The sequence below is a fragment of the Colias croceus genome, chromosome 17 (genome assembly GCF_905220415.1).
Source record: "Colias croceus chromosome 17, ilColCroc2.1".
NCBI classification, from domain to species: domain Eukaryota; kingdom Metazoa; phylum Arthropoda; class Insecta; order Lepidoptera; family Pieridae; genus Colias; species Colias croceus.
In genome coordinates, this window is record NC_059553.1 from 1,534,708 (window position 1) to 1,562,640 (window position 27,933).

The 27,933-nt window shown below is 31.3% G+C and overlaps 1 protein-coding gene across 1 annotated transcript; it reads right to left on the reverse strand.

The window, feature by feature from the left end:
- Nucleotides 1–776: 776 nt before the first annotated feature.
- Nucleotides 777–26,810, reverse strand: LOC123699190 (CHH-like protein). Its single transcript, XM_045646085.1, has 3 exons — nt 26,723–26,810; nt 3,886–4,100; nt 777–2,517 (listed from the first exon to the last, which is right to left on the reverse strand). Exons 2-3 carry the CDS (start codon nt 4,098–4,100, stop codon nt 2,409–2,411), a joined length of 324 nt encoding a protein of 107 aa, XP_045502041.1. The 5' UTR covers nt 26,723–26,810; the 3' UTR covers nt 777–2,408.
- Between the last annotated feature and the right edge of the window lie 1,123 nt (nt 26,811–27,933).

Genomic DNA, 27,933 nt, shown 5'->3' on the forward strand with positions numbered 1-27,933 from the left:
ACACCACGAACAAAATCTGTGCGCCAAGCGCGGCGGCGCGGGACGCATTTTTTTGCTCTAACTAAGTTTTAAAAATTATTATCTAGTTAGGGACTTACCGAATAAAAGTTATTCCTTTGCACTTTTCCGTTTTATTTGTATTATTTGTGCAATATCGTAACACACACGAAGGCATATTTGATGCGTTTCACTTTAAAACAAATAAAAAATGAGCGTGACGTTCGCGCCAATGAGCGAGCGAGCGACTGAGTGCAGTTAAGCCATATGGCTTATGGTGAGCGGAACATAAGTGATGTAGGCAGTGTCGTCTCCATATGTATGTATATCTCAATGTTGATACCATTATGTATTGATTATAATTATAATAATAAATAAAAAATAAAAAATAATAATAAAGTCTTAAAACCTAAATGTAGGTTTTATATATTTTTATACTTCCAACCTTCCAACACACTTCCAAACATATATTATAGTCTATATTAAATTTTGATTAAACTTCGTGTTCAGTGTTAATCTAGGATTTGCAGTTAACCTATATTAGATCACACAGTGTTCAACTAGGTTGAACTAGATGGCGCTGCATTGAAATCAAATTCATATGTTTTCGGGTGGTTTTCTGATTTTAATTGGAAGTAGCGTTAGCTACTATACACGTAGTATATTATTATTAGTCTGTGCTACTATTATGTATTCTGTGGTGGAAGGGTAAGCCAAGGTAAATAGGTAAGGTAAGATAGGTAGGTAAGTTTATATTCAAGGAGAAATAAAATGCATTATTGTTTTTCATACTGTAATATATTTCATGGAACCCGTAGCGTTTCTTAGCTGATTCATATAAAATGTATACAAATAGATTAATATTTTACAAATAAATCAATATTTTTACAATAATTTCACAGTTCCTATAAATCGTTTAATATTTGTTTATAATTAGCTAAATTCGTTACACCTATGCAATAACATCTTGGGTTTATAAGATTGGCACCACTTTTAATCAATTTTATACTTTCTTAAAAAAAAAAACCGCAGTTTTAAGAAACGCTTAAAGAGACAAAATGTTGAGATTCAATTATAGAGAAGAGTTCGCTGATCTAACAGAATAAGTATTAACCGCAACTTAAAGATTAAAATCCAGAACAAATCAATGAATGAGTTTTCTTAAAACACTGGTAATATCTACGGCTGCAAAAATACCGCTTATTATAAATAAAACGTAAATAGTAACAAATAAATAGGTCGGAAGTATATAAAAAATAAATCTTTATAAATACTTATGACTAATTTAAATTCTAAATTGAAACTTAACTTTTTCGACGGTATGCTCTATGGTAGTTTTTACTATGGCAAGAAAATTTGCTTTTTCAAATGAGTATGGAGCACCGGCTGTATTGTGTAGCTAATAAACGATTAATTAAGAGTTCATTTTATTCCAATAGACATATTTTCAAAATAATGTGTTGTGTTATGACCATAACAATATTACTTATTTTACAACATGGTCTTTCTATGCGTCGAAAATATAAGAGCATTCTAACAGTTAAAATAATGATTTAAATACAATGCATGAAATTAAAACTAAAAGGCGAAATACAAATGAAAGATAGGTACATAAAATTGTATAAGCCACTGTGTGATAAACGATATAATTATGAATAGGTACAAAATACAACTAACTAAATGAACTAAGGAAGCTATCTAAGTATAATACAAAAATAAAATACAATCATAATACAAACACAAAATACTATAATTCACGTTAGTAGGTATGTAAAACAATGATATCTTTTTAGATAAAAAGCGTAAGTAATCCTTATAAAATACTGTGTATGGAATGCGTCATAATTAATTACGAAAATAATAGCAATCTCAGTCGGGAAGATATATTTTCAAGACAGATAAAAAGATGACCAGCATCGTCCAGGATAATCTGCCTAAGATTTTTTTTTGTTTTTTTCTAATAGGTGACATAATTATAAAACTCATCTTTAATGTACTTTACACTCCCGTAGCTCGAAAAGCTTACACTTAACACAAAATAAATGTCCTTAAAACTGTATAAACATTATCTAATACAAATTATGATAACATTAAAATTAGTTGCAAACATAAATAATTTTATGTTGCGATATAGACTAGAATACGTTGAGGATAGAAATCTGGAGGAACTTGACATGTCGATTCTGTTTTTGTACGCAAAGCAATGAAAGTTTTATAATACATTATCAATAATAATGTTAAATAATTGTTCATATTATTAAACGCGGGCAACACAGAACGAGTTTGATATAATTAATAGCAACATTAGCTTTTAATTATACCTAACTTTGTGTTATCTATGGTTGTTTCCCGCGTTTTTCCGATGGCGGTATGTCAAATGATGGCGCGAATTGTTGTATGTCAGTTGGATATTAGCGTTTGCCGATGAAATCGATCAGTTGATCCAGCTCCTCCTCCTCGTCCATGAGGCACAAAGACTCCATACAACCCTTGAAATAGGGCGTAGTAAAACAATTTGACCTGTAAACGAGAATAATATAAATGAGTTAATGAATAAAAAAACGCCATCAAACGTTATAAGAAAATTACTGATAGATGAAAAATTCAAGTATGTAAGTATTAACAGATGCAGATACATAATATATTAACAAAATGTATACTTATTTCTATTTCTACTAGATTAATTAAATAAAATTTTAGTTAATTCAATACAAAATATTGCTAAGTATGACAGTCCTTATTTAATTGAGTTTATGAATATTTGTATAATTTTTACTGTTTTAACATGCAAAAAGTAGGTTCCTACTGAAATTATACCTTTTAGTTTTAATTAGTTATTTTAAGGTTACATTTTAACACAAAATACCTAAGAATAGGTAAGTAGGTACGTATAGTTAATCACATAATAATTATGTTACCACAAGTCTACAAGTACAACTAATGTTTTATTAAATAGCTTACATAATCTATATTAGGAATTTAAAAGCAGTAATAGATATTAGTTAGTATTCTTTGTTGTTAAGATAACATGCATTTAAGATTACAAGATTTGGAAGTTATATAAGAATAGAAGAGTGAATAGAATAAATTTGATCAAATACTAAAATACTAATTAGCAAAAATTGTAATAAAAGTACTTTCAAAAATATTTACAAAAAATTTTGCGAGTGTCAGACTAATAATAATTTAAGTCAATGTAGTCTGTAGATGTAATTTTCTCTTTAGTATTTGATCATTACATAATTACTTTAGGTACAGTGCATAAGAAGGTTTACATGCTATTAGTATTATCATACATGCGATTAGTGTAGAGAAAGGAAAGTTTAGTAGTAGGTAGTTGTGGAGATAGTGCTTAAGTGCTTGTCCTTACAGAGCCCATAGAAGATATTCCAATATTGCAGAAAGGTCACCCAAGAAGAATATTGTAATTTGCATTTATATATTTCCAGAGTCAATCTAGTTAAATTATGTTACTAATAAAATTATATATGTACAAATTACGGAAACTCAAAGCCAGCCTGCGTGCCCAAATAATAATCGTTGGTAGGTACCTAAGCCCTTGGATCCGCCCCATTTAACTGCTTTATATATTTCTTGAACGTATCGAGCTGGTCGGTTTCTTGAAGTACTTCCACGCAGCCTTTGAAGTAGTCTGTCTTGAAACAGTCTTTCCTGTATCCCAACAATCAATCATATTATATTATCTGTGTTTAAAAACATTTCTTTCAATTATCCAAGAAGCTTATATCCTTGAAATTATCACATGTGCCGTGACAGTTTCGGTTCAATATTAAATTTTCATGGTGCAAATCATATTTTTAATCTGTCTGAAAAACATCACAGTATGTCAAATAAAAAAAAAATAAAAAAAACATAAATAATCTGTACCGGCATAGACTGTAGAGCTGCGGTTCCCTGAAGAGGTTGTAACAGTCGTCGCAGATGCGGTCCAAGCGCGCGAAAATCGCCGCGTCAAAGACACCTTTACATTGGAGGTTGAAGAAGGACCGGCGGGCGATGTGGTGCGGCGTGGAGGCAGGCACTGCCGCCGCCAACGCCAGCGTCAACACAGCCGTGCACACTTGTAACGAGCTTAGATGCATCTGGAAAGAACGAGATTCAATTTAGTTTCTTTTTCTTAGTGACAGTTGAATTGGACAGGGCAGGACAGGTTATGGACAGGACAGTTTTCCTATTTATGCTCTTGCTACCTTCTTTCGTAGATTTTCTGGTAGTACTCTTTTTGGAAGCTGATCATTAGCGATTAGACCATATAATCGTAAGGAAATACATATTAAGTAATGTAGAATTAAAGTAAAGTTATAAAAATGGCATAAGGATAATTGAGGAAATCAGTCTCCGGCTCCAAAACTATAATGTGTATAATCTATAGAAGAGAAAATTGTATAAATAATTGGATGACGTATACTTAGGACGTAAGTATAATTTACAAGACTTTCAATTACTGTTTTAAACGTTATTATTATTTTTTAGCTACTAATAAAAGTGCAGTGAAATCATTGGCATCAAAAGCACAAGCAAATAACGATTGTAAAAGCACAAAATGTCATTAAAACCTGATTGCGGAAATAACTGTTCCAACAATAAAATAATGAGTGAATCATGCTGAATTACATTTAGTATTATTTTCTACACGGACTCGTTTCTCTTTTATAATCCGATTCGGTTTTAATAGTTTTAAAATTCATTATGTAGTTTGAGAACTGAAACTTAAAAGAGACTAGCTGTGCCCCGTGGTTTCACCCGCATTGCTCCGCTCCTATTGGTCTTAGGGTGATGATATATAACCTTAGTATAGGTATAACCTTCCTCGATAAATGGGCTATCTAAACACCGAAATAATTTATCAAATCGGACCAGCAGTTCCTGAGATTTGCGCGTTCAAACAAACAAACTCTTCAGCTTTATAATATTAGTATAGATAAATCCTATCTAATGTTCTGTGTGTATTTAACCTAAACTATATTACAGACTGTGCTATGGTACTACATGAATTCAATTGATGCATTCGTTGATCACGTCGTACTGGACATAATAAACATTTCAATACAAGAACTGAACATAATTACTGGAACTGGTCTATTTATAGACTTTAAGCGGTTCAGTACAAATCGATTTTATCACAGGTGGTCACTTAATCGCTCTATCAGTGTTGCAACTTTATTACAAATAATTACAAGCCAAGCTAATCGGGCCAGTTTTACGCGGTAGGCCTCGGTTTGACTACCTACAGCTTTCATGCAAACGGGCTTCATAAATTATTATAGCCACTGTTGATTTATTATTAACCAACCGCATTCAAAGTTCATTTTCCTTGCAGTTTTATAATAGCTACAGCACAAAATTCTCAATTAAATAATAAAATCAAAATGCTATGATTTTAAGTGAAGAAAATTATAATTAACTATGTACCTGTTGTTGATTTTTCCCCAAAAATAAATGTTTCGGTACTAATAATAATTAGTACCTAGGGAGGAAAATAAGTGCAACGTGACGTATTTTATAATATATTGTAAATTGGAAAAACAAAATAAAAACTACCTATGTCATCGTGTGATGAAAATGTAAAATTGATTCCATTATATTTTATTAAACCTCAAGCACTGTTTCAAAAAACATCTTTTAAATTCTTAATCTCATTGTTAGTCGTTTTTCGTCGTGGTTGATATAATTTATTCTTAGATTACTTGCTAATTTTATATGAAGCAGTTTACGGTTTTATAATAATCTAATTAAATAAATAAATTATGCATCTATATATATAAAATTCAAAGGTGACTGATATAGTGATCTATCAACGCACAGCCCAAACCACTGGACGTTTCGGGCTGAAATTTGGCATGCAGGTAGATGTTAGGACGTAGGCATCCGCTCGGGAACGGGGAAAAACGGGGATGCACGTACAAAGTCGTGGGCGGAAGCTAGTAATATATAAAATGGAAATGGTAGAATATATTATTATATCTATTTACGCTCTACTCTAGCTATAAATTATAGAGGCGTGTAAATACCTCGAACCGATTAAGACCACCGCTCTAGTTAGAGCATTTGTATTAAACTTGGTTAATAACTTCAACTCTTTAATGGCCCTTTAAGTATACGTTTCGATAAGCGGTTAAAATTTTAAATTTATTATCTGTACGAACTTTTACACCATTCGGTATCGGAGCAAGGATAATCTATAATTCGTAGATAATAAATTGCACTTTATTATCTGTGAAAAAATCGCGCTCGTTTTAAAAAAGGAACGGCAACAACGTACCTATACTCCTATATACATATGTTAAGATTGTATCTACGTCGTAAACAAGCGAGTCTTTAATGAGACACACGCCGGCGCCCTAGGCCTCCGCTGATTCATGCGCTCGGTATAGAGTTATTATTATAGTCCACAGATCGCGTGAGAACCGATTTTAATAAGCGCATTCGCAATACTGAAACTTCTGGAAGTGTAATGACGTATCTATTGCAGTAAATATTTCGCTAACGTTATGAAATGATTAGAAATATTTTATGATGCATTTTATCACTTTTGTGCATTACTGGATACAATTTATTAGATTATTACCTATTTAGGTAAGTACTATTCAAATTAAATACTTATGGTTTATAAAAGTTTTAAGTACCTATCCACTTATTGAAGATTTGTACATGGTTAGAAATTAATTCAGCTTATTAAGCTGGAGAATGGAGTAGCAAACTATTTAGTTTTAATATAATTAGAGTAAGTAGAAAAAAGCGTTCGAAGAAAGTGTACAAAGTAGAAGTTGGTATGCGTGCAAGTAGGTTTAACTCGCGGGTCGGCAGACAGCCCGGCTGCCACCCACAGAGAAGTGCGTACTTGTGGGATACTCTCGTTTTTGCTCAAAACTATCTCGTTCAGAATAATTACGCGCCATCTTGTTAATAGAACCAGCCTACATACTTTTATAATTATACACATACTGAGAAATTAGTTTCCTTATACAACTTTAGAAAATAGCGTCACAGAATTGTACGTAAAAGCATTTCTGTATGCGTTTAACAGTTTTTATCACCGAGAAGGGATCGTAGCGAAATAAAGCGGCTTATCATACGTGGACTCATTTACCGCGTTGGATGTTAATGTGTCACAATGATCGTGTAAAACCTCTTTTATACGCCGCAAATGAAATGGAGAATATTAAAGGTACATAGTTTTACTTGTAATCGTTAAATTTGAAAGCTTTTAACAACTGTAAGTGTCACTAGTCGTAATAAACATATCGAATTTATAATGTTTACAAAACATCCGAAGCTTGAAAACTCTTATAAGTGGACACCAGTGTAATGTGGCCTTCTTCACTTATAATTTAGTTAGGTGTTTATGATTATTGCAGGTCATATATAATATTGGTCGTTGTAGAGACAAAGCGGCACCGCGGTCGCGGCATTTCAGTTTAAGGGCATTTAAGTGCATTTTAGCTCTACTTCAGGGCAATAATTTCAAATACATCCGAGTATATAAGATAACCATTTCAAACTAGAGAACATAATATCTATCCTATTTTAAATTTTAGCTTAAATGTAATAACTTGTTCTGGTTATTGTCTATGCTTCTTGGAATCATTTCTTATCTGTTAACCAATTAGCGTATTATCTAGGCACGTGAACCGGAAAACATTTGTTCACAAAGTACTTACGATGACATAGAAAATTGCAGATTTTATTAAACACAAATGGATATCATTCATTTAATACTAGATAGCATTCAATAATATATTATGTTCTTTAATGCGTATAATGTGGGCACGTCCTAAGTAACTAAATTCGAAGTTCTATAGTCAACAGTCTATGGGTAGATGGCGCTACACGCTTACATCTGGACATCGAGTTAGATTTAAAATCAAAATACAAGTTTAATATAGTAAAATTAAGTTAAAAAAGATCATATGTACATGCAGATGCACTTATAAATATGCAAGAGAAGTTACGTGTGGTCCAAAATGTCATGACCCTTGACTTTTCCTTTAAATCAATCACATTGTAGGGTTCATTATTTTAACTGACACATGCCTGTTAAACGTCCGCCAAAAGTGAATCGATGCCTGTTAAAATATAATAAATTCATCTTTATTTTGCAATAAAAATTATTTAACGCTCCCTATATAATTATAGCTTTCAGTATGATTTTTCCTTGTGGATACTTTTCTATAGGTATATGAAACCAACTATGACTGGCAAAGCATTTCTATTGTATGGATAATTAACACATAATTTAAATGTGAGGGACAATAGCCGAGTATTGTACGTTGCAATCTTCTGACGTTACTGTTGCGTGCAGAAGTCCGTAAGGTATAAATAATAAATTAATTATTTAATAACTTCCGTATCGATTTTATAATACTAAGTAGGTAAATATTTAAAGCGTTTTTTATATATCAAAAACATTTTGAGTATATACTTAATAAATAAAAACTTGGGAGTTCAAAAATGTATTTAACCTTGAAAAGGTTTCACCACGTCATTAAAAAAAATGTGTGCATGTACACACGTAAAAAGTGAAACTTCTTTATGACCTTATATTTCAAAAAATAATTTACTATTTTCAACTTTACAGAAATACATCGAATTACGCGTGTTAGGGATAAGAAAAAGATGGCGCGTAACGGAAAAATGTCACGCGTAACAAAAAAATGTTAACACTAAATTTTCCAACCCCGATAAAGAAGTTTCACTTCAAAAAAAAGTACTTTGGCAATGGAACTATCTTAATAAGTCAATCCAGAGTCCTTTGTTCAATTAATATTTGTCGTCACACTTGCGATTAAAATTGCGTGTACGGGAGCATGTCGCACATAATATTGTATGAAACAAATTGATTCATATCAATTAACGTATGCACGCTGCAGCTGTTAACTCCATGGTCATACAGATTCATCATTTTTACTTTCAGTAGAATAATGAATACCAAAATATATTATGCGTTTTTATAGATAGTAGATAGTAGAAGAGAATTGTTCAAATTATAATTTTAGTTTAAAACGTAAATTGAATTCGAATTCGTAACAGCTGCCTTGTGAATTAACCCATTTAACAATTCGATAAGATTTATAATTGCCGAATTATTGACGTCCGATGGTTAATGATAGTGCGTGGTCAGGCCAAGAGGCTTGTCGGTGGCGCGATGACCATTCACCAATGAACATCAATTAGACACGTGCATGTATGTAGGTCAGCTCAGAATTACGCCGAAAGTACGTCACAAAACTTTAAGAAATTCAAATTGCATAAACATGCTCGCCTCGAAATTCCTGCAACTTTTATTACGTATTGCGCAGAATTTATACAGATTAAAAATGCATTAGACTTGATTGAGTTCATTTGCTTGATCTATGTAAATTTTAAGCCTTCAAAGTTTACCTATATAGCTTTATTACTATTGGAACTTGATTTTAATCTTATAAAGATGGAAGATTTTAGTAGGCGAAATAAAATTATTATAATTTGAATGAGTTCTAAAAACCTAAAAACATTCGATAGTTAACAGTTTGATGTAGACAAATTTATTACAAACCTAACCTAACCACTATCCTGGTTCAGTTGAATGTAAATTTGATAACCCTGCATCTTGGAAAATTCATGTATGCAAGAATATATAATCTATGTACTGTGACCTGTGTTTATAATCTATGCTTGAAGCGAAGCCAAGAAGCCGTTGTCCTAGTATCGGTGAGCACGGAGCGCGCGCCCCGCAGTCTGCTACAGCACGCACACTCACGCACATATCAACGCAACGCATTTTTACATAAACATTTTCCCTTATCGAGAAGTACTGACCGCGGTACTTGTAGTGCTTTATGCCTTGAAATACCATCACGTACTTTATTAATAAACCCTTAAAATGCTTTATCAATATCACAATCATTGTAACATTGCATACGTCGTATAATGTCTCCGTATTGCTTTAAATTGCTATCCTATGTTGAGTTAAACGGAATGTCACGCATACGTATGCATATTATTGTAATGTACCAATAAATCGATCTGTTTCTTGGACCCTTTGCTATCATAACACGTACAACAATATTTTAAAGCAATTATTGGAAGCAGGTGTTTATTTAGAAGGGACATTTGGTTGCGACTGTACCGAATGCCATAGTGCTTCGTGATAAGCATAGATACATACAGAATATTTGTGTCTATTACATTTTGCAGCATTGTATAAGCAGCATACCTTTCCATTAAAATTCAAATTGATACGTTCTCGTTAAAAAGTAAAATTGCTAAAAAGATTTTGTACTTATCGGCTTTTCCAACGTGTATAACATAAATGAAATTACCTTAAAAATAAATTATTTGCATAAAATACTAGCTTTGGTACTAGAGCGACTAGAATTACAGGTGGTTATAAAAACGCGAGGGCAAGTATTAGAAAATTGTCGTCGACTTGTTCGGCAGGAAAGCGTCGAACAGTCTAGATTATGCGTTTTACATAAAACGTTGTGTGCGTACCTAAGCTACGTTGCAACAGACAAGTCGACACCAGAAACATGTAATAATTTAAATAAGTTTCCAATATTGAATACTTATTTCAAATTAATCACTGACGCATATTTGATTTATACTCGTGTTATAAACATTTATGATACAGCTTTTACCTGCGAAATTGGTTTGGTAGATAGTGTAAAATTAATTTTAACAGTAAGTACCTACTTGTAAACCAATTTTTAGTTTGTCGTTCACTAATCATTCAACATTAATAAATATTAGAACGTTAATTTTTTATCAAGCCGAAGTTACAATACAAGTCGGTAACAGAAAACGAAGGTTTTTATCTTTTAAATTTAGAACAAAATTGCTGTTCCCTGGCTGTTCAGAGCACTTAATACCAGTCTGTAAATTAATACAAGCATACATTAATCCATCAGACTGGCTATCGGCTGTGTGGTCCTCTTCCAGAGCCCACCCTGAAAGTTCTAAAAAAAGAAGAAAAAATAATGACAGCTCCGTTCGCGGGCTCCAGCAATTGCGAATATCCAAGTAAAAATTAAAAAAATAAATGCATAATGCTAGTTTGTCTATGGTCAATCGAATGTTACTAATAGTGTTCAGATTAAGGTTTAGAATCGTGTAAGATATAAATCGATAGGTGTAAATTTATGTTGGACGGTTAAAATAACCAGACAGACTGGTTTAGTGCCGTTGAACCGCACAGGTGGTTGGATAACAAGATAAATTTAATTCAGTTTAATAATAGAGTCTTTACCGAGTGACGAGTGACTTAAGATGAAAATGAGAGTCCGCTGAACATCTCATCTTATTTAAGAGCTACTGTGCGTTTTATTAATAAACATTATAAAAAATATACAATGAGCGTCGAGCGTCGATATATTTATGTAAATTAAGAGTCAGCCATATTACTTCCGAAAGATATTACGAGTATAAATTAATAAAAAAAAAATACAAAATTTATACGTTTGACTAGTTTAGGTATCCGTTTCGTTTTTATGAAGCACTTCTAAGAATTTTCTAGAGTGGCAATTACAAAAAAAAAATGTTACATCCGGAAATAATGAGCGGGAAGCGGATACGAGCTATTTTGCAGGCCTTATGCCATTCATAATTGCATTCTTAAAATAGACTAAGGATCTATGTAGTCTATTCCACATTTCCACCTGTTGAATGAATTTTTTGTAAATAACATAGTAGATATACTAGGTACACGATAAAAATAATATATACCTATAATTATAATGGATTATACAGGACTTTTTACTTACATTTATATTTCTGTGTTCAAAAACGCAATAGAAAAAATTGTATTGTATTGTACGTATGTAATCGATCGAATAAAATGCCATTAATAACTAGGTAATATTATCATAAATTCCCGTATTTATGAAGAAGTTTATCTACGTAATGCTTACGAAACACTGTTAATTTTCCCTAACAATTAGTTAAATTTTGCAATAATTTAGTCATTTGTATATGGCTCTGTGAAGTGTGACGTCTATGATTATTATTTTAAGGATATTAAAATTAATCTGCGTGGAATGTAATATCGTCAATGTCCACACATTAAGATTTTTTTTTCTATACAGGTGTCCCACTGTTGGTATACTAAGCTCAAAGGAAGTTATAGTTTTGCGTACGCTGAGTACGTAAAAAAGACTTATAAAATTCCAGTCGCATTTTTTTCAAAGAGATGAATTCTTAAAACTCTATGTTGTTCACCCATAACAAGCAACCCACCCAACTTTGCCACTAGCACGTGAGCTATCGTTTAAGATTATGTTTTCATAGACAAAATGCTCAAATTAGAGAAGCGGAAGCATATACATGCCGGCTGCGCGAAGCTAGAGAAGAAAACATTGATTTTCAGGAAAAAATTAGCAAAAAATGCTGACGTAATTTTGTTGTTTAAGTATTTTTTACGTGATCAGTGTATGCGAAACTACAAGGCACTTCACGCTTAGTATATCAATAGTAGGACACCCTGTATATGTATTAAGACTGTTCGATAAATAAATACAATTCAATAATTGGAACGAAGTGAAAAATATCTGTCTCATAATTTATACTCCCGTTTAAAAACATCTGAATGTTTTTAATTATTCATCTAATGTTGAATTTATTTGTGTAGGTAATTTATGTTGTGAAAAGAAAAGATGACATGCGTGTTTTGCAAGGATTCATGCAAGGAAAATTTGTGTGATGTAAGTGTAACAGATAAATGAAAAAATAATCGGTAAATATAAGTACATACTTAATTATTTGGGTTTACCTATGTAAAATTATAGAGCAGGTCCTATGAATTTATGAGTACATTTTATTCTGATGTAGTAATTTTGTTTCTGAGTGTTAATACAATTTCAAAGATTACCAATAAAGACATACATAATATATTTGTGACTTGATTAAAAAGCGATTTAAATCAAATCGATAAATCCGGCAAGAATGTCTAAAAATAGATGACATTTATAGATACAAGAGTGATTAAGATTTAAGACGCTAATAGCATCAGGCTATGTTTTTTTTTTATTGTACTCTTACCTAAGTGCTCGTGTAACTATTGTCTTTATGACGGAGATGAAACCTGTTTAATGTCACTGACCTAAATGATCATTGTAGACCTTGGTTTACGTGTGATTCTTATATGATAAATTATTATTTATTATATAATAGTTACACGGGTTCAAGTCATACTTTTTGTGGGTGCCGCGAATCTAGACTGTCTGAGATTATACGAAATAAGGTCAACGACTCGGTCACTTTATTTCACGCGTCTATTTAAATTCAATAAACGAGTAGTAGTATTATTGGGTCGTTATATAAAAAATAATGCTATCTAAATAGTCATAATCATAAATAACAAATGCGACGATCAATTTATTGTACGCGAATGTGTGAAGACATTAAAACATACGGCTGCGGCCAAAGCGCGATTATAAACGCGTCTCGTTTTTTTTACATTTTTATCAAGTTTGTATCGTCTGGCCGCAAAGTAAACTTGTCAACGCCGTCTGCCCGGCGAAATTAACTTTTTATTTATTGTCAAATGAACCCTGAGACTTGAGTTCTCAGAGTTTTCAATGTTGGCAATACTCCAAATGCTTATCGTCGCAGGATCTTACGATTTATTCCCATTCACGCAGCATGTTGCATTTCAGCATGAGCAATCCATTCATAATGAACTAGATTATTAATATTATAATTTTTATGACTTATTAAAAATAATTTATGTTACAATTTATCAATATTGTTTCGTGAGGAAATACGATATTTTATGCAAATAGAGGATGTGATCAACAGGTGTTTCTATATTTTCTCGTTTTATAATACATTAATGATTTTCTTATTTTTTGGGACCATTAGAACTTGTTATAATGTGTCTGTCACAGCTTGAAATCGACATACAAATATTATTATTTCTTTATTTCTGCATTTGTTCAGCAAAAATGTCGTGGTCACAAATGATTCACAAGATAATTTCTACAAGTAATTATGAACAATTATAACAGTTATTTTTCTAGGAAATTGAAGTTAGAGAGAAGAGACCGACGCAATATACGTTTGTAAACAAATTGATTTATTTATCTTAGCGTGAGATCGGTTAACGCGTTTTTAATTATTGTGTAATCAATTACGTAATTTTCGCGTACGATTGTAGCCCTTTGGAAAAAAGGCACTAAAGCCTTGACAGTTTTTACTTTTGTAATCGCATCAATTCTCTACAAAATGAAGAAATTGTAACATAAAAACTATAAACAAAGGTTCAATGAAAGTCTTTTGAATTAAAATATGTATTTTTATCATTGGCTCTACTTTACTCGCCAGTATGAAAAATGATGATACATATTCTCCGAAGTTCTCCGACTTTGATCTGCCAAGTGCATAAATGATGATTATCTCTTGCAGTGTAAATAGAATAAGGAGAAGGGGCATATTTTAATGAATATTATTATGGTTTAAATATAAGAGCATCGTTTGTTTGTGTTGGATGGGCCTCGAGACGTGGCGGGTTCGTCGGTCAGCCGAGGTTGAGACTGTTCGCGACCGCAGTACAAATGGCAACTCAGGTTACACAATTTGAATTTAGAATAAGTTTTATAATCTGTCAAAATGTCCTGAATTTTGACATTACATTAATTTATAATCTGTATTCTGTAATGGGGACAATTTGGGGACAACAATGAGAAATACTGACTACGAAGTTTTTTAACATACAATTACTGTCTATATTGTAATTTAAATTAATTATCACGTTGCAGTAGATTACTATTTACATAAATAAACGTATACTGTTTGAACTGTGAATAATCATTTGTTGTGTGTTTTATTTGTCATATGATTTTTATCACATCGCGTCCGCGTCATTTCGAGTTTAATCTAGCGGTTTAATCTAATGTCTACATTTCGTAACTCAATGGTTAATTAGTAATTACCTATATATCCATAACAGTTATAACTTGCTTTTTATATGGTAATTATAGTAAAACAGAGATTGTTTATGGACGTATTTCCTTATGTTTATTTTAAAGCAGATTTTTAATACATCCATAAGCGAGATGAAGTTAGATTATAATATCATATTAAAAATAAATTATAATGCACTTTAACTAAGTGCTTAAAAATAAAACGTTATAATTTTTTTTAAATTACGAGGACGTTAATAAAAAGATAAGAAAAGAACTGGGGTACTGAAAAAAATAGAGCTAGGACATACAACGTGGCTTAGTATACATGAAGGTTAATTGCGGCTTAAATACATAAATATAATCGTTAAACATATATAGATGTAAAATATATACCTAGCAGCATTTTTTTAATTAGACTTGACTATTTATAAATCTAATCTACTAGAAAAAATACGAATTATACATTTTCTTAATGTAAGCATACCCTGTGATTGCTCGGGTTAAGAAATAAGCCTATTCAATAGTAGTCTGTCAGTGTAAGAATTTTCATGATTGTTTTGAAGATTACCGTCTACCTAAATATTAAGAAGCTCTAGAATATTAGTACAGATATGAGATAACCTATTCCTGCATCCACGCAAATTGCTTATAATTTATAGTCTATAGAAGGTACATAGACTCGGCCTCATTGCAAATTCATCCATTACACTTTCTCGATTCATTTGTCTTGTCTGTATGTTTCGAAACGCATACCAGAACAAATTGAGCAAACATCACAGTAACGAGTGCATTATGAATCAAACGGACAATTGAAATGTTTATTGTTTGTCGTTTGGTCCTTTTGTATGATGTTAATTAGAAAGCTTTTAACGCAGTGTAATACGAGATGATTGAGCTATTTTTGAACTAATGACGTCATTATAGTGAAATTCTTATAAAGGAGAAAGAAAAGCACTCAAATGGTAAAAACATACACTTAAATGAAAGGTAGAGCTAGATAGAGTAGACAAAGATGTTTCTAATTTACAATAATTGCAAAATCGTATTATTCTTCTGAAATGGATGTGAAATTATCAAAAATGCAAAGTCTTCTCAAAAGCGTCTCATATAAAAGTAAGACTGGTAATATAAGGGATCAAATTAGGGCGGATTCGCAAGATATCGCGGTATCTTCCCAAGGGAGGTAAGGAGATCGCTGCCCACGCTAAAAATATGTTACAATTTATTTATTGCTCCATTTATGTCTACGAACGTTTTAGTATATTTATAATGGGGTTGATTTTTATTATAATGAGAAGAGATGGCTCTCTTCTCATTATTTATACACATTTATACATTATTTATATACGATGAAAAGAAAACGATTTAATATTAACGGTTTTTATATTATATACATCAAGTCACATTTATTCACTATCATATTAGTATCTAGTATTTGTAAGTACATATTAATGGCCGACCGATGCGTGAAATGTCATCTGTCAAAATGAGTTCCAGTTTTAAACGCTTCTATTAATTTAATTCCTTAAAACCTTCGTATCACATATTATTACGTAGCTTTATTAAATAGTGGACCTAAGATTATAATTAAATGCAATAGTTCGTATAGGTACTCCATTCTATTTTTAGTAACTAGAACATTACTTATGCAGTAAAATGCATTATTGCATTTAGTGTGCACGTAAAACTGGTTTATTTGAATCTAGATACTACTATAATGGCTGATTGTAATCGAAGATGACGTTTTCAGGTCATAGATATTTAATATTAGAGCTAGATCACAAGGGCAGATCGTTTCACATGACGGATAGCCGTGGGATGACTAATTATTACTGTGATTTCATTTATATTTGCTAGGTAATTACTGAAGTAATTATACCTACTGGAAATTATTTGATATTTATGCATTATGGTTTGATTTGTCTTTGGTTTTATTAAAAAAGAGTAAGTAGGTAAGTACCTAATAATAACTATCGTTCATAGGTTTGTAAACCTATTTGGTTGTAGATTTGTACTTTGTAGCTATCATAATATTTGAGTCTTTTCATATAAACTTAATAAAACATGCGCCAAAGAAACTAAATTGAGTCAATTGATCACAGACTAATAATAATATACTACGTATACAACAATTGATAAAACTTATCTGATTTACGTCTCTGTCCCACCTAGGCTTTTTCCTATCTAGGTACTGTCTTTTTCTACAGCAGTTTCAACAACATTGTAAATTGTATGCATCATACAACAATATTCACATTCAATAGTCATATTAGGTAGGTACATTGTTTATTGATGATATCCAGAGGCAGAATAATTTATCTTAAATAACATTATGCTGTTTCGAAGGAGATCTCTACATAACTTAGATTTTTAAATATTTACTGATTTGATTTTTCATCTATTTATTAAAAAAAATAGTTTTAATTTTTTACTTACTATGTAGTTACAAAATAAAGCTCAATGAAGGCAATGAAAACTTTCAGAACTTAATGACATTATACCATGTAAAATACTCATTTCATTTTAGTTTTATGCTCGTGACTGACCTTTCAGCAGCAACAAAAATCGATACAAAGGTTAAGTTCAAGTTTAAACTTTTTTCAAACAATGAAAATCCTTGTCCATATACTTTAGTGTATATAGTAGTTTATATGTAGGTATCTCATATAAACAAAGTGCATAAGGAACGCCAGCGGTTCTCAGAAGTCGACCACGCAAATGTAATGCAGACAGTGTGTCGTCGAGAAGTAAATAAATTGACATAATTCATGCTCACAAGCGTTCATTTACACCGTACGTGGATAGAATTCAAAACTTTGGGGACATCATTACCATCCATTGCGTACGCGCAGGCTGATTTCCCCGACGCGTGTGTGCGTGAGGTTTCACAGTGCGCGCGTGTGCGTGCGGCTCGGCAGACTTCTTGGCAACGAACGCTATAAGGGCCCTTTCATACTGAACCACTTTTTACATTAATAGTACCTAATAGACCATTATGCCCATACCCGGAGGCTCGTTTTTTCGTAATTGCGCCAATCACCCTCGTTATGGGATAATTTGAAATTATTATTTTTGATTGGTCTAGCGTGGTTATGTGTGTAACTGTTATAGGTTATAGTACTTAACTTTATATAAAAAGTATTAACTGAAAATGTTATAGCTGAAGTTTGTGATTAATTAATTAGCCCTAGATACATTTGGGCTTAGGAAAGCCAAACCTTTTCAGCTTTTAACAAGGCGCAAATTGTACAAATAATACAAACTTATCTCATTTTATCCCACAACAAAAGCCTAAGCGTAAAGCCGTGGTAAAGCATTACCTTTGTACACACATCTTAGCCCATTATACGTGTGTGTATGTGTGTACACGGACAGACAACCTGACGCCATCGCCGTGTTCTTAAAACAATGTCTGAATGCGATATTGTGTTGGTACTTTGGCTTGACCGCTGCACAATTCTACAGAATTGTACACTTTTGTGTTTTAAACACGATTTCTAAATAACTTTTCAACAATTAAACAATTTGTTTTGTGCCTTAAGCTCGGGTTTGCGTGCAAAAAAAATGTGTATTATGGCAGAAAGTACTTGGATGAAACTTTTAAAGAGTCATTTAACTTATGATTAGGTAAGCTATTAATTAATAAAATATTATCTCCAACAAGTATAACACTTTTTTAAAAAGCATAAAGCCGTTAATCTCAGTCTTATGAATTATCAGCATATCTTAAAATAGCTATTCAGTGTAATAGCGCGTTTTTACGTGTTAATGGGTGTCCGGAATAATTGTACATAATTAGTGTCTACACTATCTCTAACGACTTCCCTATCGCCTAATGTGTTGCACCTGTTAACAACCATAAACAACTGTTTTTAAGCATCGAATGTCCCACACATTATGTAACCTGTTTAACGCTTTAAAGTACAGATTATGCAAAATGTTGTCTATGGGTTTTTTCAAAACGAATTTGCTTGAAATCAAGGGAGTCGATGACGCACATTTAATTAAATTACGAGCGCCTTTCACTACTCCAATTGACTTTGCTCACGCACGACTTCCTTCCAACTTTTACTTACACAAATAACTTTTTAATATAATCTGTGGAGATAACATAAATCGAACTACAGATTAAACAAGATTGTTTGAAAACTGTGCTCGTAGTTTTTGTTTATTGCCAGAAAAATTTATGTGTGCGATTCTAAAATTTATTTGCATCAGCCGAACATCGTAACAAAAAATAACACTTTCAGTTAGATTTATATTGTCTTTAAAATTTTATTTCTATTTATTACCCCATTAATTATATTTGTAAAAGACGACCAATCATCATTCACCCTTCGTGCATTAGTACTGAGATCAAAGGATTCTTGAAAAATATAACTAAATGCATTAAAATGGCAACTTTCACACATCCTCAATCAAGACTGGATAATTTAGTGACAGGAGACTTCGCAACAAAACTTGGCAAATACACAAGTTAAATATATTCTTAATCCACTTTACGATTATACGCATCACACATTTTGTTTCATGGCTTTTTGTGTGCGTAAATTAGTTTGTAAATTGCTGTTTTATCAATTTATCCCAGGTGTGGATAATTCTTGCAATTTTCGTCTAATCACTCTATTTCATTCTGTTGAGATTGCAATTGACTTTGAAGACATCTGCAGAAAACCGAAACGTTTTTAATAAGTTTATAACATAAACATTATATTGAAAGCCTTTGCTTCGTCTTTTATCTACATTAGTTCAGATTTAATGAAAAAGGGTGGAGACCACAATACAATTAAGCAGGGGCTAGCTAGAATGCATCTTCCTTAATTATTATCTGTCATTCCTTGACTTAACTAAGATCGGGTTGCAAGATGAAGTACAGCAGCCAAATTGTTATTTTGACCCTACAATTAGACTCGACCACTCGAAGACGATTATTTATGAGCATTAGCACAAGCATGACCCAATTCTCATTGAAGCAAGCTATCAATATCTTAATTTTCGTATCAACTTATACTATGCAATTATCCAACTCTAAATACAGTTTTAACAAGGGTCTGATTAATTCCGTTTAATAATTTCGAAAACAACATCAATTTTGTAAATCAATGATCAGTAAGGCTTGCCACGGTATACGCAATATAAGTATAGAGTAGTTAATTTTAATAATCTGCAGTGGAAAGGACCGGTCGAGCGAGTGCGATGTAGCAAGTACTGCAATTATGCTTTGAGCCGCCGCACAGTCTCTGATGTTCGCTATTCTATTCGTTTTTAGATTAGTTATAAAATTGTATGGAAGTGGTCGAGAACATTTTCATTCTATAAATGTAATACTGTCTGGAAAAAATTAAAACGACTTTACATAATGCTGCCGTATATCTTGGTAGGTATTGTGAATTTGAACAAAGACATTACCTATATGATATAAGAAATCGTAGTTGAAGGGAAACGGTAAATCGTTTGAAAAGATTGTACATACGTTTTGAAATGAGATATATAACCACAAAGTCAGCCCGTGACCGCGCTCGCTGCTCTTAGAAATGTCGTGTTAAACTCTATAATAAATAGATTTTTCAATCCTTAGATAATATATAATTTTTTTAACAACGTTATTCTTGTTATATGAACCTCTCTATGCCGTACATTTTAGTGTAAAGTTATATAAAGTTTTGTTTTATTTGCACGTATGTGTGTGTGAATAACTCTGGCCTGCTGATACTTCCGTGTATCGACAGTCTCCATTTACAAACGGACAAACTGAGAAACGGTATTGATATTTAAAGGACTGCACTACTGAATAGTTTGAAAGTACACTTGTTAAATAATATTTTACATAATTTTGCATTTGCAATTGACAATGTAGATTGTAGAGTTATATTTTCGTTTTGGTATTATTTTAGGAGCGATTTTTCAAACCTTGGTTAAAAAATCCGACCAACAAAGTATTACATAATAATATGAAAATGACACTTCAATGCAAAAAGAAGGGCAACGGTACATATTTTTGAAATAGTTGTATAATATATGAGTCAAAGAATAATTATCAAATAATAAAAATAAACCAAAGATTGAAAAATCGTGCCTCAAATGCATTATCTACCCACCGCGACTTTAGCAAATTTCAAAAAGATACTTTCAAAATACATTTGTTTTCTTATATAAATGCAGAAGTGACGTGTTTGCGGAAATGTCATGCCTATCTAGAATCGATAGATAAGATAAGATAAAAGATACTTGCAGGAAAGATTATATAATTCCTGATTGGATCATATCTCGGAGATAAGATGAAAATTTACATTAAGATCAATGGCTCATAAATCTGATGGAATTATTTTTTTCTAGAAGTGAGGATTCGTCTTGTGATGTGTGTGATTATTACGTTATCGTTTGATTAGCATTTCATATAGGTACTTATATTATATCTATAGAGTCGATGATTTTCGTGTGAAATTTAACACATTATTTACTAATAAAATGTAACACGAAAATTTAGTGAGTACTTAGTACAATTTATTATTGAGTAGTTAATTGTTGAGAAGAATTTTTTTTTGTTTATGAGTTTCATTTTTACTGCGAATAAATTCATATTCTATTCTTCTATTCTATTCTATTCTATAAGTGCTATAGCAAGTTCCATTTCTAAATTCAATTGAATGCTTCCAATGATTTCCGTTTACTTGATTCAATTAATATCTCAACACATATTTAGTACAATGGATACAATTTACACAGAAAGTTAAATTCGTTAGAAAGTTTAAATCGATTCGCGAAATATTTAACCAAACGCACTGGAAATTAGTATCTATTGTGAACGTAGCACGTCATATATTTGGTTAACTTGATCTCTTTCTTCATAAATGGGCTGGGTTTCACACAAGTTGTAAAAAAAATCTTGTGTGCATGTGTGAAGGTCGAATTTCGTGTAAAACCACGTTTAACTGCGAAGTTCAATGTTTAAACTGAATGAGTCATTGATGTTTTTACTCGGCTCCGAATGGTCAGGTATTTTGAGAAGTGTTAATGCATTTAAAAAGCACGTACAGACAGACATGGTTGAAAGAAAAAAAATGCGTGACGTGAACAATCTTAATATATATAAATCTCGTGTCACAATGTTTGTCCTCAATGGACTCCTAAACCACTTAACCGATTGTAATAAAATTCGCACACCATGTGCAGTTCGATCCAACTTGAGAGATAGGATAGGTTTTATCCCGGAAATCCCTTGGGAACGGGAACTATGTCGATTTTTATTTGAAAACGCGGGCGAAGCCGCGGGCGGAAAGCTAGTTTCATATAAATCTTTACGTATTAATTGAAAGATTTAATTTGTCTTTTATGTGAAAAATGTATGAATGAGAGAAAGGGGTTGTAGTTTTTTAAACGTATATTTTAAATTTAAACGTTCATAGCTTTTTAAACGTATTAAGATCAGAAGTGTATTATTTCTGAAAGATAATTGATATTCTTTTGAGATGAATAAGTAGGTAGTCAGTTTTGAACCGTTATCTGGCTTTTTGTTACTTTCATAAATGTCTATAAGATTCACTGATTTTTTATCAATACCTGTAGTGAGTAATGAGAATAGAGGCAGTCATATACAGATACAATCAAATGTCATTATTATTAAATATTATGTAATGAAATTGATTTTAGATTTAATCAAACAAAAAACGATCGTGCATGAAAAACAAAAGTTGGTTCTATATAAATGGCGCTTAACAAAATAGACAATTTGACAACTATTTTATTTTGATTTGAAATGAGTGAGTCAAATTATGTTTGTGTTATGACACAAACATAATTTGACTGGGTATATCCAAACGCATATGGATATGTCCAAACTTAAAAAATAGGTATACAACGCATAGAGTTCATAAATATTAGAAAAATACAGTCGTAAATATTGAATTAGTCTCCATATATAAGTTTGTCGGCGTCATAATACATTATTTTGAAACCTGTCAAAACTAGATCTTGCTTGAATATAAAATTGACGTCGAACGGTATAAAATAAAAAACACGGTGATAAAAATTTAATACACCATTAATTATTATAATGTATGTTTGATGAACTGATGCGGTGTCGTATTACGCACAGGTGTTGGAGAATCGTTGTTTTTACTTTAATATTATACTAATTCTAAATTATAATAATTAATGGTGGAGCGGCTGCGTCTTGATGAAAGAACCTTTTTACATTTATTAAGAATATATTTTTTGGGTATTCTATTAATATTAACGAGGTTATGTGTATCTATAGTTAGTTTTTCATACGAATGTTTGTTGAAATCATTAGTGCTTTCAATGAGTAAAATATACATTACCTACTTGGGTCATGTTTTTTGTGACGTTTTATGTTAATTTAATTATGGATGCTATAAATAAACCTTCGAAATAAACGTAATTTAATTCTATGTGTGCCTGTGGCCTTAATAATAAACATCAATAATGATGATCTATGTAACAGAAATTACAGATTTTTACGTGATTTGATAAAAAATTGGTAAAAGTATAAAACGCACCGCGTTGATGTCTTTTCTAAGGATCGAGGTTTGAGGAAGATTTTTGGAAAATATATAAATTATTATCATCTTTTGAGGAGTGCTAATGACATTATTTAAAGATGTACATAAGAATGATTTTAACGTACAAGAATCATACATTTTCCTCCTTAAAAATACGTGGTATATTTCTTTGAGAAATTATATTTTTGTTATGTTTATTTGACTCCTTATGGTTAACAATTATGTGTTTTAGCCTGAAAGTACTGTAGCAATTATAGTTTATTCATAAAATTAAAAATTTCCAACTGCTTTAATTAATCTCATTTCAATATTTTGAATTTAACTGCTTACGTCATGGCATTAAATTAAAAAGTAACAAAAAAGGTTAAATTTTGTGGTTTTTGAAAGTCAAATACGGCATCTTTCTAATATTTTAAAATACAAATTCATTTTTGCATCCGATTCCAAGAAGGACAAGCTTTGGGTTGCCAACCGCAGTATCATCGCGTATTGTATTATTTTTCGAACTCAAAAACCGTTGATTAAAGAGTATAGAAATATACAAATTAAACTTACAATATATTTTAATTTTTGACTTCTATTTTAAAAACATAAAAGAAAATTTCAAGATAATTTAATTCATTTATACCTATGTTACTATAGCTGTCCCGGCAAACGTTGTTCCTTACTCTTATCACTTAGGGGTATAAAAAATAGATGTTGACAAATTCTCAGATCAGATCAATCAGACAATAGGCACACAAAATTTCACGAGAATCGGTCCAGCCGTTTCAGAGGAGCATGGTTACTAACATCACGATGTTCGAGAATTCTATATACGTAGAGAAGAACAAGATATATTATTTGAACAGGTTGCCAATTACGAATTTTATTATAGAAAATGTTGGCAACCCTAACTCGTCACATACTTCAACAGTAGCTATACTTATCACTTGTTCACTTAGCGAATAACAGTTAAAGCGCAAATCTTAACCAAACCGTTACTACCTTACATACCAAGCTAGAAATCTGGTCCTTATTATGTAAGCCTTAAGGATTAAAATCGTTCTTATATATTTATATAATAAATTACGAACAACTTTATGACTGCAAATTGGGAATTGATTGATTTATATTTTAATTACTTGTTGCTGCCCTCGACGATGTTTCAATTACTTTGATACTTTATAAAACTATCTTTTATATGACACAAAAGATCGTATCTGTTACTGTAGCTAAATACCTATATTTATAATTTAGTGGAAAAACACACTTTTACGTAATTTCATTATATCGATCGATCTTCGTCTTTGGTTAAAAAACCTAGTCATTCTTGAATAAGATAACATTTAGATATAATCTCTTAAATCTCAAAGTTGTGTAGAGCCATGTAAGAGATAATGAATAAATGAGCCGTAAGAGATAAATATTTTAGCTGTGCTCCACGGTTTTATCCGCAGTGTCCGCTCCTGTTGGTCTTAGCGTTATTATATATAGCCTAAAGCCTTCCTCAATGAAAGGGGTACCTAACACCGAAATAATTTTTCAAATCGGACCAGTAGTTCCTGAGATTAGCGCGTTTAAACAAATAAACTTTACAGCTTTATAATATTAGTATAGACTATAGTCTATTAACATTTACAGAAGCCAAATATTATTACGTAAATGTGTTTTGAACTTTTGAAACCTTTTTATATACAGGTGTCAATCACACTATTATTAAAACTATTCGAAATAACTAACAACATGAAATAATTTGTGTTAATAGGAAAAATATCAAAACGGATTTCAAAGAAAAATTTCTATTTTTTGGAATTACAGAAATGTAACAGAAAAGTAACAATATTGGTAATAGTTTTATTACTAAATAACTAAGTATCTAAGTAATCATTTTGAGATGTAGGACTCAACTTCAGGTCAAGTGTGGGTTTGAGGATGACGTCATACGAAATTCTGAAAATTTCCTATAACTTATGTTCAAGTATACTTTGAAATATTTGTCGGTAATAGTTAACAGATATCTATACCTAATAAAAAAATGATAATCTTTTATGCGGCGAGTTCAATGAAGAAAACTTTCTTTAGCTATTTTGTATGAGATATGTCATTTTCCTGCATTTTCATTTATTTTATTATTTTATCCTCCTTTATTACCATCTTCGTGTTGTATGTTACATGGTTTTGATAAATAAATAATTGAAAAATGCTGAGGGTTTCATAAAATGACTAATCAAAGATTTGTGTAAGAAACTTAAAACCGAAGGACTTGACACCCACCCTTTTTAAACAATAAAATCATATTTAATCGATTTCACTGAAACAGCTGTTAAAATCGTTTTCTCTCCGAATAAATTCTTAAAATAACTGTAATAAACCTTCACTCAATACATTGACCTTAAAATATTATATCCATCGGTATATTTGCTGATGCAATCTCGTATTTTATTCTCATTGTTGCATTTTTGTCTACTCTGCTATGCGGTTGCTTACTCTATGTGTACGACCTTTATAAGAAGTTTACGTGATATTTTTAAATCTATGGATAGATATTTTTATATCTATATATATCTATCTATCTATATATCTAAATTTTAAATTATTTTGCGTAAATTTAATTCAATAACTATTAAAACTGTTATTACAAAGTTTCAATGTTATAGACATTAAACATGACTAGTATAATATAAAAACTAGCTTTATTCTATATCTTTGTAGAGCTATCTTTTAGATCGTTGATATACATTTGATCATAGCTGCATTTTCACCTGCTATCTGTCACGTATCCAGTGATATTTAGATATTTTAATAATTTATAAGTTATTCAAGTTCACTATTTTTCAATTTTCGTATCTTTAGTGTTATACTTTACTCAAGAAAATGTATTATCCCTTAACTATGCCAAATACATAGTATGTTAAAAGCTATCCGACTCTTAAATTTTGAAATAATCCCGTAATCATTTGTGTCAAAACTGGCGCCATTATTTACGTAACAGATAAAAAAGATAAAATACATCACAGATAGCATTTGTTGCATCTGTCAGTAAGATTGATTGTGCAGAGTTAAAAAAAAAAACGTGGGAATGCGTGTTGCAGTGTGCGTGACAGTTTATGCATTTTTTGCTGACCGAGGACAACAGCAAAGGAAACGAATGTTGCGTCAGTTAAACGTATTTACAATTGAAATAAAACTATCCCCCATTTACTATGAGTATCGTGACAAGTAACGTGTAACATGATCGAGCTTATCGTTAAATCGATAGAGAACAGACTCGAACGAAACTCGATGCAAATAAGCGTAAAATATAACACTGTTCGTACTCACTGTTGAATCCGTGATGTACACAAAATAAACTGAGGCACAAATTCACTCGCGAGCGTGCGTACACAGCGACGTTCGTACGTAGTTTGACTCGGCTGGTGGCTTGTACATGAATATATTATGGGGCGGTAAGGCACTCCATTGGCTGAATGTGCCAAGCCTACGCTCTACGTAGTGCAATGTGTAAACTTCATAAAACTTTTAGAAATTAAACGACTTTTTAACGGATTTAAAACGCGATTTATTCGTTATGTATTTATCATTTAGATTAGTAAGATATTTGCGTAAAACTGAGCACTAGAAAACGTTTAATAAATTAGTTTTCCAGAAAATATATTGCTCTATAATTTTAGAATTCTATAACGTGAACGTTGACGAAAGAAAAAAAAAACCTATACTTAATGAAGACCTATCAAGTGTAGATTTCAATTTCACATTATAAAATAATTTTCGTAGAAAACGTTTAATAAATTAGTTTTCCAGAAAATATATTGCTCTATAATTTTATAATTCTATAACGTGAACGTTGACGAAAGAAAAAAAAACCTATACTTGATGAAGACCTATCAAGTGTAGATTTCAATTTCACATTATAAAATCATTTTCGTAGAAAACGTTTAATATATTAGTTTACCAGAAAATACATAATATATTGCTCTATAATTTTATAATTCTATAACGTGAACGTTGACGAAAGAAAAAAAACCTATAATGAAGACCTATCAAGTGTAGATTTAAATTTCACATTATAAAATCATTTTCGTAGATAAAATATATTTTTCAGATTTTTTTTGTAGGAGAGTCGATGTTCTTTTTCTAGAAAAAATTTTTTTATTTTTTATTATGAAGGCGTAGTTGTAGTAAGGGTTTGAAATAGAATAAATATATAATAATGAAAATATAGAGGTAACTTTTCATACAACGATAATGTTGGTAAAATCTTAATAATTTCACGGATAAATTACCTCTTTCTTTTTATTTTATCGAAAGAAAGATATCTTGAAACTTTGACTTTTGAAAATTACTCTGAGTACCTACTAATATCAATTTATTTTTCAATAATAAGTATAAATTGATGAAGTAATCAAACATGACGAAGAAAAACTCTTGGAAAATGTAATTATATCTGAAAGTTTGAGATTTATTACACCTTATTACCTTATCATAGAGCCTAGAGTTGTCAGATTTTACATAATAGCGCTTATTATTTTAAA